Source organism: Onthophagus taurus, chromosome 6 (assembly GCF_036711975.1).
Source record: "Onthophagus taurus isolate NC chromosome 6, IU_Otau_3.0, whole genome shotgun sequence".
Lineage (NCBI taxonomy): Eukaryota > Metazoa > Arthropoda > Insecta > Coleoptera > Scarabaeidae > Onthophagus > Onthophagus taurus.
The window spans coordinates 5,457,054-5,468,258 of record NC_091971.1 but is presented as its reverse complement, the minus strand read 5'-3'; the positions used below and the strand labels follow the sequence as shown (position 1 = coordinate 5,468,258).

The 11,205-nt window shown below is 30.5% G+C and overlaps 1 protein-coding gene across 1 annotated transcript; it reads right to left on the bottom strand.

Annotated features, from left to right (window-relative positions):
- Positions 1-5,372: 5,372 nt before the first annotated feature.
- LOC111427870 (ventral veins lacking) lies at positions 5,373-6,803 on the bottom strand. Its single transcript, XM_023063219.2, has one exon. The coding sequence runs from the start codon at positions 6,644-6,646 to the stop codon at positions 5,462-5,464; it is 1,185 nt and encodes a 394-aa protein (XP_022918987.1). The 5' UTR covers positions 6,647-6,803; the 3' UTR covers positions 5,373-5,461.
- Between the last annotated feature and the right edge of the window lie 4,402 nt (positions 6,804-11,205).

Genomic DNA, 11,205 nt, shown 5'->3' with positions numbered 1-11,205 from the left:
TTTTTCAAAATTTTTTAAATCACAAAAATTATTAATTGATCCGGTAGAAAAATGAATTTTAAATCAAAAATAAAGAATACCAATTTTTTATATCAACCTTAGATTTTGAGATAATCAGAGATAACGATTTAATGTATTAGTTGATTGACAATAATTTATAATTTCCATACAAAAGTTAGTAATAATGATGTTTAAACAACACCTTTAAATAGAAATCTCTTTCAAAATTTCCATCAAAACTGTTTGAAACACCTGTTCGCTTCCGATTCACATTAATATTTATTTCTTCAATTAGCATCAATTCGATAATTTATCGCGCCAAGTTTACTTTTCAAAACACAACAAATCATCTTCGAACAAGATAAAATCAAAGTCGTTCCGTTAATGCATAAGAAAATAAAACAAATCTTTAAAAAATAAAATAAAGAAACGCAGGGCGAAAGAGATGGTTGAAACAAAACGAAAATGAATCGTTTGGTAGGTAACCTTCCAGGAAACGCAACGTGTTTTTTCTTTCTCCGCATCCTCCTTCGTCGTAGTTTTCGTCTTCGTCGCCGTTCGTTTTTCGTTCGGTTCTCATTCTCTGTTAGAGACGAACTAAAAGAGATTGCTTTTTAACCAAAACAAATAGACATGCAAAAAGGAAGAAAAATGAGAAAATCTTGTAAGGAGATAAAAAAAATAGAACCGAGCTTAATTAGCTGAGAAAATTTTCGTTAATTACTCTCGCTTTAACAGTAAATATGTAATTGGAAACGTGGGAAATTCTTAAAGAGAATAATTCTAGCGTAAGATGCGTGCGGTTAGAAAGGAAATAAATCCGAAAATATTGATGATGAGTTGAGACAACTTTAAATATTAATTGTTATTTAAGTGTATTAAACGGTTTAAGTAAGAGAGAGTAGAACAAAACGAAATGTTATTATATTTATTACGGGAAATGAAATTGATTATAATTATGTACATTAACATATTGAGCGAAAAATGTTTAACTAATAGAAAGCGGGGCTGATAATATATAAGAAATGAATTGAATATCAATTATTTAATTGTGTAAATCTATAAGAAGAGATAAATATTAATACAAAACTCTCTGAATCGTTACATTTCATTATACGGTTAAACCTATGTTATTTAGGAATCATAGTAGTTTTCCATGTTTCTTACATTCTACGTGGTAATATAATTTGAATTATGTCAAACGTTTAAAGTAACGTTGCAGATAACGCAGGATTTATGGTTATTCTATATTTACCGCTTAATGAAGTGCATAGAGAATACGAATTAAAATAGAAATTCTACTATTATTGTTAAACAATTAAATATTTGTAACGATTATTAAATCTTTTATGGATTTAGGTTAATATAGAACGTTTTTTATTAACAATATTTCTTCCAATTTACATTTAGATCTCGGTTTTTTTAAGTGTGGTGACAATCAACAATTGGGTAAAATCGTTTATGGATTATTGATGATTAAAACCAGTTGATTAAAGAAGATTATTAAAAATTGTGTTGGTAATTGGGTTGAAATGATAAAATTTCGTTCGGGGTTAATGATGGTTGCAATAAAATTGCATTGATCATCTTTCAAAGTTGATTTATAAGTTGTAGAAATTGGAATTTGTTTTACTACGAAATTTTGGTTATTATAAAACAAATTATAACTCAAGACGTAAAAAAGATTTATACAAACGGGGTTTACCATTAAAAAGATCACTCTTTTTTTTCTAAATCATACAAGATTCAAAGCAATTGAGTTAGAAATTGATTTTTAATAATTATTTTTCCAAACTATTGTATAAATTTAATCTTTAAATGAATGCTTGCGTTTAAAAAATTTTTTTCTCCGGAACTAAATAAGATTTTCAAAATCGGATTTCACCATGATAAACTTGATAATTATCATTATATTTTCAGAAAATATCATAATAATATTTCAGAAATTGAATTTTTTAATATACGAAAAAAATAAATTGTTACTCCACGAATTTTCGTTTAGAATAAAAAACTTATAATTCAAAAAGTAAGAGAGATTTTCAAAAATTGATATTACCATTAAAAAGGTCGAATTTTTCTTTGTGAATCATCCAAAATTCAAATTGATTGCGATAGAGATAGATTTTTAATGATTTTTTTTCAAAAATATTATATAAAAATGTATGCTTGTGGTAAAAATTTTTTTTCTCCGGAACTAAACAATATTTATAAAATTGGATTTCACCATGATAAAATTGATGATTAATAAAAAATTAAATGAGATTTTCAAAGTTTTAATAAAATTAAAAATATTAAAAGTTGAGATATCGTAATGAAGATAGAAACGGTGCACAAAATACTAGATATAATGATATTAATCGATGTTTTTGTGATGAATAAAATTGCCTATAAAGAAAAGTGTAGGTTAAACATCAATTTTCATAAATGAATAATTTATTAAGAGCATTACTGGCCGAATGCAAATTTTTCGCGATTCTATTCAAATTTATTTAAAGCGCTCGCATAATATTTAGGTTGATTCCTGTTCTATTCCGGCAAGGAAAACTTTTAATGATTTGTTGATTTGTTTTTCAATGGAAAAAACTACTTTCATTTCATTCACGATTTTGTTTTTTACCAATTATTAATTTAATATAAACCGAAACGTTGTTGTTTATAGAAAGCGTATGGACGTTTCAATGGTTTTTATCAGCAAATGTCAAGAACTCTTGGTATTTTGCTACCTTAGCTCTTTTCCACAACTCGTACGGATTCTTGACATACTGCACACGATCGGTAATTACAGAAAAGTATGCGTTAAAGTTTTTTTTTTTCTGAACGACTTTTATATCTTGTGAAAGACATTTAAAATATATAAGATATAATATGAAGAATTTCACGGCCAATATTAATTGAAATAAAATTAGAATTAATACTTGTACTAAGATTAGAACTAGCACTAGATCTAGAACTAGACACATTCGGGTTTAGCCGTCTTAAGAGACGAGAGGCTAAACTCGAATCTTTTTACTTCTAGGTCTAGTGTTAGTTGTAGTGCTAGAGTTAGTTCCTGCTTTAGTTGTTATTCAGCGTTAGATTTTTGTATATTTGTACATATTGAACTAAAACTAGAACTAACACTAGACCTAGAACTAGAAAGTTTCGGGTTTAGCCGTGCGTCTTCAGAGTTAGTTCTAGTGTTAGTTCTAGTTTTAATTGTGCTGGGTTGTTGTATGTTTTTGTTGAAGTAGCACTAGATCTAGAATTAGAAAGATTCGAGTTTAGCCTCACATCTCTTAAGACGGCTAAACCCGAATGTTTCTAGTTCTAGATCTAGTGCTAGTTCTAGTGCTTGTGTTAGCTCTAGTTTTAAAATTGTTATTGAACATTAGATTGTTGTATATTTTTATTGAACTAAAAGTAGAACTAACGCTAAAACTAGAAACATTCAGGTTTAGCCGTCTTAGAGACGAACGGCTAAACCCGCATGTTTCTAGTTCTAGGTCTAGTGTTAATTCTAGTGATAGTGTTAGTATTAATTTAAATGTTATCCAGCGCTAGGTTGTAGTATATTTTTATTAAACTAATAATAGAACTAACACAACACCAAGAATTTTATTTATATATAAAATATTTTTATATAATATATATTTTTAAATTATTTAAAACTTTTAAAAAAATACTTTTCAATTAATAATTAAATGTATCGCGACATTCCACATAATAATAATACAACGTTAGTGTCATAGTTATTAATATATGTAAATTTCAAATCGGTATTCATTGTTAATGAAAGTAAATTACACGTCAATTAAGGAGAATATTTTAATAAATACTTTTCACTTTTCCTTTTTTTTTATTATTATTTTGTTTACGATTTATGTACAATAAAAAAAATTAAAAATCATTTTTTGTAATTTAAGTACGACTTTATTCAACAGTTATTTTAACAAAAAAAAATTAGGGGTAAAATAAAAAAAAAACGTTTTTCGCACATCGCCTTATTCACAACATAAATGACACAATAAGTTTCAACAAAGAAAAAAAATCGAAAAAAAAAATAATAATAATAATAATTAATTAATTAAAAAGATTTTAAGAAAAACAATTAATTATATTTACTATTTTGTAATATGTATAAGTAGGTACTAGGAACTGTTTTGATGTATCTTTACAAAAATATTTCTACCGTAAAATATATTATCGTATCGTATCGTTGGGTGTATTTATTTACAACATGATTATTATTATTTATTTATTTTTATTTATTTTTTTTATTAATTTATTATTAACGTCGTATTTTTTCTTATTTTTGGGAGATTTATTAAACGAATTTGAGACAAATTTGAAACAAATTATGAATCGAATTTAAATAAAAACGATTTATGTACATATTCGAGAAGAAGTAGGTTGAGTCCCTTTATATAAAAATTTTAATAAAAAAAAAATAGACGTGAAACATTTAACAAAAATTAATTAATTAATTAATAATAATTAAAAGGGACTCACCGACTTTCGCTCGTCCGACCTTGTCTCTATTCGAACACAGAGCAAAACACAACAATTTTTTCTTAATTTTTGCGCACACTTCTTTGGGTGGTAGACGGCAGCGATAAATTTCTTTTTTTTTTGATAAAGAGGTCATTAGAATTAAACAAGAGGCTATTTTAAAAACATTTTGGATTTAATTTTTTCACACCGTACAACGATATATAATTAATATTAATATAATAAATATATACACTAGTTTATATGTACTTAGAACGTCGTGTCGAAATCTTTTTGTTTTATTCATTCTCTGAAAGTTATTTTTTTTTTGTTTTCTCACTTTTGTGTATACGTTGTTTCGTTATTTTTTCTTATTTTGTCCTGTTGTTGCAACGTATATGTCCCGGTGAGTTTTTTTTCTTGTCTATTATTCTTTATGATCACGATATTGCAACTACTGCAAGTTTAATTTTTATGTACATATTTTTTTATCACTTTTTTTCATCTTGTCGTTCTGTTTTATGGGTTCTTGTTATTTTTTTTATTGTTTTGTTTCTTCTATACATATATAATAGTCTATATTCATTTATTTATATATTTTCATATATTTATATATATTTGTAAATTGTTATTATTGTGTAATTATATACAGTTAATGTACAAGTTTTTTTTGTAAACTTTGTAAAATCTCCCCGATTATTTTTCTGCTTTTTAAAGTTCTTTAGAGTTCTAAAGGGGATGGATTTAAGATTTTAATTAAGAGTACTTTTTACTTAACGTTTTAATTTTTTCGGTCAACACTACGCACTGGACACCACCACTGTCAATCACATTGTTTTATCAAGTACAACAGCGAAGAAGAAATCTCTGAGGTAGCAGTTTCTTTTCTCGAAAGTTCACTCCACGTCGTCCTTCGTCGTGGGTGACTTGAACGCCGCGTAAGACGCTAGCCGTTGTCGCTGTGGTGAAGAAGCGATGCCCAGTGGGCCGGATGCTAGTGGGCCGTAAGCTGGTGTCCCATCCCTTGCGGGGATAACATTGGGGGGCTGTGGGAAACGGAATGTTGTCCACCCATCGGTGATCCGTGCATATCCGTTGGGTGATGGCCGTAACTTGGGTGGATATGACCGCTCGGTGGAAGGTTGTCTATCATATCTGGACCGAGAGTATTCGGCGGAGTCATCCTTTTCTCTTTTTGCCGTCGGTTGCAAAACCAAACTCTTACAACTTCCTTTTCTAATTGAAGGCTATCCGCTAAGCTGCTAATTTCTTGTGCTGAAGGTTTCGGTTGTTTATGAAAATGTTGTTCTAGGGCCCCTTTTACAGATACCTCGATACTGGTGCGCTTTTTCCGCTTTCGACCCTGCGCCGCTATTTTGTCGATCGATGTTGGGGAACCGGTCGTCGAATCGGCTTCTTCGAGCCATTTTTGTAATAAAGGTTTAAGTTTGCACATATTTTTGAAACTCAATTGGAGAGCCTCAAATCGACAAATTGTTGTTTGAGAGAAAACGTTTCCGTAAAGAGTACCCAATGCTAAACCAACATCAGCTTGGGTGAAACCAAGCTTTATTCGTCTTTGTTTAAATTGTTTGGCGAAGGCTTCTAGATCGTCGCTTGTCGGGGTTTCATCTTCACCGACGCTATCTCGATCTCCGGGATGCTGCGGGTGGTGTGGACTTTGGAGTTCGCGGTGTAACGAATGATGAAGTTGCGGCGTCGGTGGGTACTGAGATAGCATACCGTTAACGGTTTGCAATGGGCTACCAGCGCCGGGATTATAATGAGAAGGTTGTGACATCGACCAACCATGGTGATGCGGTGAACTAAGTTGTTGCTGTTGCTGTCTGTGTAAGATTTCGGCGTGTTGCGCCAAAGGTTTTATATCCTGATGATGATGGTGAATTGGCATATTCCACGGATCGGACGATTGTAAACTAACCCAAGGATTCATCATTGCTGGCCCGGAAGGCGACGGCGACGCGGGCATATGATGCTGGTGATGATGATGGTGTTGATGATGCGGAAGGTACTTCATGTCACTATCAACGCCCGATCTGGGCGAGTTACTACTATGATAACCTCCAGCGATGTTCATCCCGTTCATGCCGACCACTACTCCACCGTCCACATCTGATGTCAGGGCACTACTCGTCGGCAGGTATGTTGCTGCCGCCATGTGTGAATAACTCCCGCCGAACGCCGTTCTTGCGCGACACGCGTCACATCAAAGAAACAGAAACTGAAATGTGCCAGTCTGTGCAGTCTATTGCAGGAACGGTTTGTGTCATGCATATGTCACACTCACGACGGCTCTGGGTGTACTAGCGATAGGGACTGGAGGTGTGCTACGTCGGAGTAGGTCCTGCCGTCGACATTCACCCCACCTAGGTTCCCCTACCGGAGGCTGCGCGCGCCATTGGCCGACTCTCAGTGGCTCAATACGGAGGGCTGCAACCTGCAATAGGCCCCCCCACCACAGCGGGGAAGTGTTTACACTCCGCAGGATACGGTAGCTAAGCAACAGACCGTGTCCGACTCACATACCGAAGGACTACTTCGATGAACGTATGTTCAAAACATCATCTAACATTTACTATATATATATATTTATAAAAATATTAAGATAACTCATAGAAATTTTAATAAATACCGAGTCTAACTCACATATCGAAGGACTATTTCGATTAATATATGTTCAAAACATCATTTAACATCTATTATATATATATATATATATATAATTAATTTATAGAAATTTTAATTTAATTGAATTAACCTACATTTAATTAAACCTTTTAATTTATTTAACGACTAAATAAATAAAATAAAAGTAAATTAAAATTTTTTTTTGATAATTACTAAAAAGGTTAAATCAAAAATAATTTGCATATAACACGTTATTACAATTAAAAAATTAAACCTGACAGCAAAACTTGTAATAAAAAGTATTAAAAAAATATTTAATACCAACGGTAATTAAAAAAAAATTTAATTTATTTTTAATTATTTTTTAATCTTACACGAATCGATTATTCAATGAGAATCAAAAAGGTGAAAGGGTACCCAAATATTGGGGAGGTTCACCTGTTGAGCAAATCATGCCGACACAGTAGCAGCAACCAGCTAAATTAACATGAAATCTGCAATACAATAGGGCATTAGCACTTGCTTGCTTATACATATGTATGCAGTCCTCAACTGAGGGGTTAAAATTTATAATACCTCTGGGTCAACGTAAATGAAACCTTATAATTAAAAAAAAAATTTAATCAAAAATTAAGATGTAAATATCTAATAAATAATAAACTTTGTTATTACAATGGGTTATTTAAATTAATTTACTTGGTAAAGTAATTTTTCAATGGTATCTCATTTGGAATTCTAATTTATTTATATATTTCATACGGTTAAATTAACAATGTAAACATTTGTACTGCCATCGATGGTATATTTCATCTATTTGCAATTCGACGCGAATTTGTATTAATATTAATATAAACCTAGTAGCATAAAAATATACATTAATAATTTTTACATCAATATTCATTTTCTTTTATGATTTCCTATTTTTCCGATCCACCACGAGGTGATCTAAACCAAGAACAATTTACGTAGGACACACCGATTTGAATATCTAATTGGGCACTGTTGTAATGAAGTTACGCCCCGTTCTTCGTCAACTCTCGCAAAAAAACTCGGCAACAATGCCGTTTGGAATTTCGCTTTTTCATCTTGTAACACCTCTGTAATTCCACCCTAAAGCATAATCAAAAATAACATCAGAAATAGTCCGTTAACGCCATCTATACGCCAGCTATAAAACTCAAAAGGGGTAATATTTACCCCATTTAAAGTCATTTCCTACTTTAAAACTTAACTCACCATCGATTTATTGTTACAAAATTCAAATTTAAGAAATTTAAGACACGAATAAATTATTTTTTTTTAGTTGTAATCTTGAACCGTGACGTTTCTTTTTGGGCAATTACTCCTTTTTACATTGAAATGAGTTTTCGGAGTAATTATTTCGGTTGGCAACATCAATCTTTTTTTTAATGGACTGTTATTTTTTGTTACTTTTTTATATAATCAGATAACGTTTTTGAACGACATTCTGTGGGCGTTATTCTCATTTTCGGCGAATAATAAAAAAGAGGTGATAGTTCCTGTCACAGGACACCCAAGTGCTCAAAAAAAAAGAAACGAAGAAGCCGACACCTGAGACTAGATCCAGCTGTTCCAACTTTTTTCTTTCAAAATCTATTGTGTAATCCACGATCATCTCTACCTGTTGTAGTGGAAACCGACGAAAGTAATAGTTTTCGGTTGAGTTTGATCAAAAGGGAAGAGACAGATATCAAATTCTAACAATGTCTTTTTGTATTCGATTACGTCGAGTGTAACCTAGTTTGAAATGCTGGAAAAAATAATCACAAATTTCAGCTTTTATTCAATATCATTCATTAAAATTTATAATTGGTGATATTTCATTTTGAGGTTGTCAAATTCGTTATTTACACGAAAAAACATTAAAAATGAGCCCAAACACGATGGGGTTATCTTTAAAAACAACCGAGATACGTTTACTTTTGTAAAATCGATCGTCGATTGTTTTCTGTTTTATTTCTGGTTATATTTCGGTTACTTTTTAAGATAATCATATCGAGTTTGGTATCATTTCATAGGATTTCGCGTCCACCTAAGGGTGAAATTAATAAAAATGATATTTAATAATGTTTTGTTTTGAGGTTATGTTAAGAAAATAAAATTTTCAATGATATATGATCAAATTCGACATTTACATTAAAAAACATTGAAAATGAGTCCAAACACGATGAAGTTATCTTTAAAAACAACCGAAATACGATTACTTTTATAAAATCGATCGTCGATTGTTTTCTGTTATATTTCTGGTTATATCTCGGTTATTTTTTGAGATAATCTCATCGAGTTTGGTATCATTTTATAGGATTTTTTATCCCCTTTAAGACGAAATCAACACACTTCCCATTTAACAATTTTTTATTTTGAGGTTATACTAAAAAATTAAAATTTTTAATGGTATATGCTCAAATTCGTTATATACATTAAAAAGCATTAAAAATGAGTCCAAACACGATGGGGTTATCTTTAAAAACAACCAAGATACGAATACTTTTATAAAATCGGTCGTCGATTGTTTTCTATTACATTTCTGGTTATATCTCGGTTATTTTTTGAGATAATCACATCGAGTTTGGTATCATTTTATAGGATTTTTTATCCCCTTTAAGACGAAATCAATACATTTAATATTTAACAACTTTTATAATGAAATTATATAAAAAAAACAAAAATTTTCAATGTTATTTGATCAAATTCGTTATACGCATTAAAAAACATTGAAAATGAGTCCAAACACGATGAAGTTATCTTTAAAAACAACCGAGATACGGTTACTTTTATAAAATCGATCGTCGATTGTTTTCTATTATATTTCTGGTTATATCTCAGTTATTTTTTGAGATAATCTCATCGAGTTTGGTATCATTTTATAGGATTTTTCATCCCCTTTCAAACTAAATCAATAGAATTTTGAGATTGTAAGATTTTTTATCCAATATTACATCAATATGGAGTTAACTGTAACGTCACGGCCATAACCGACCTTAGCTTAGCTTAGCATTAAAAATATATGGCAACCTTATTAAACCGAGGCCAACACAACATTAATTTTTCTTACGTTAAGTAAAAACTTCATCTTAATAAGACATAAACATTTTCAAAGGGTTCAAAAATAAAAACATCCGTTGAGAAGATAAGTGCGCGAACAATGAATTCATGTCCCTGACAATTGAAAAAAAAAGATAACTAAATAGAGATTATCTACACGGTTTTGTTCGACGTTATACAGGGTTTGTGATCGAAAGATAAAGAACCTTAAAAAAGTTTAAGAACACAAAAAAGAATATAAATAAAAGGAAAAAATTCTTAAATTTATTTCCGTCGGCATTACAACAAATTAGAAGTTAGTGATACGTGTAATTCAAGCGATGTCGATGAAGCAGAACGCGATGTGATTCGTTGTATAATTGAAATACAACTAATTGATGTGAGAAAAACGGTTCGAGTACAGTTTAATTCGAAGATTAGAGAATATTGATGCGACCCACATATAACCACAAGGCGTTATATTACACGTTCATAAAACACATAAAAAAATTACAGAAAAAGTGATGACTGGTTGATTACAAGGCGGAGAATTTTAATAAATGGCATAGAACGCACGAACCGCTTTCTACACTTGCATTTTAATCGAATGCCATCGATACCATCAAGATTTTGAATTAGATATACGAGGTATTTATCGGAATGGTGTTTGCATATAAATAAATAAAGAAATAAAGCAAATTAGAGTAAATTGTAGCAATTTATAGAATATAAATTTAGATAACTTATTAGAGTTTGTGCTATTATTATAAATGAGGGTAATAAAGGGAAAGATTAAGATCTATTCGCCAAACAATTAACGTCGAATAGATGAAGCAATAAAGAATGGAATCTAATGTGTATAGAAAGCAGAAATCGAAGTATCTTTTTTGTTTCAATAAAAATGTTAATTTTTTGCCCGTTTAATAGCAACAAAATAACACAATAAAATAATAATCGAAACTATGTTATATAAAAATAATTGTTTAATAAAACCGGATTATTTTAGATAGAAAGCAAACGAATTTTTTGTTTTATATCCAAGAA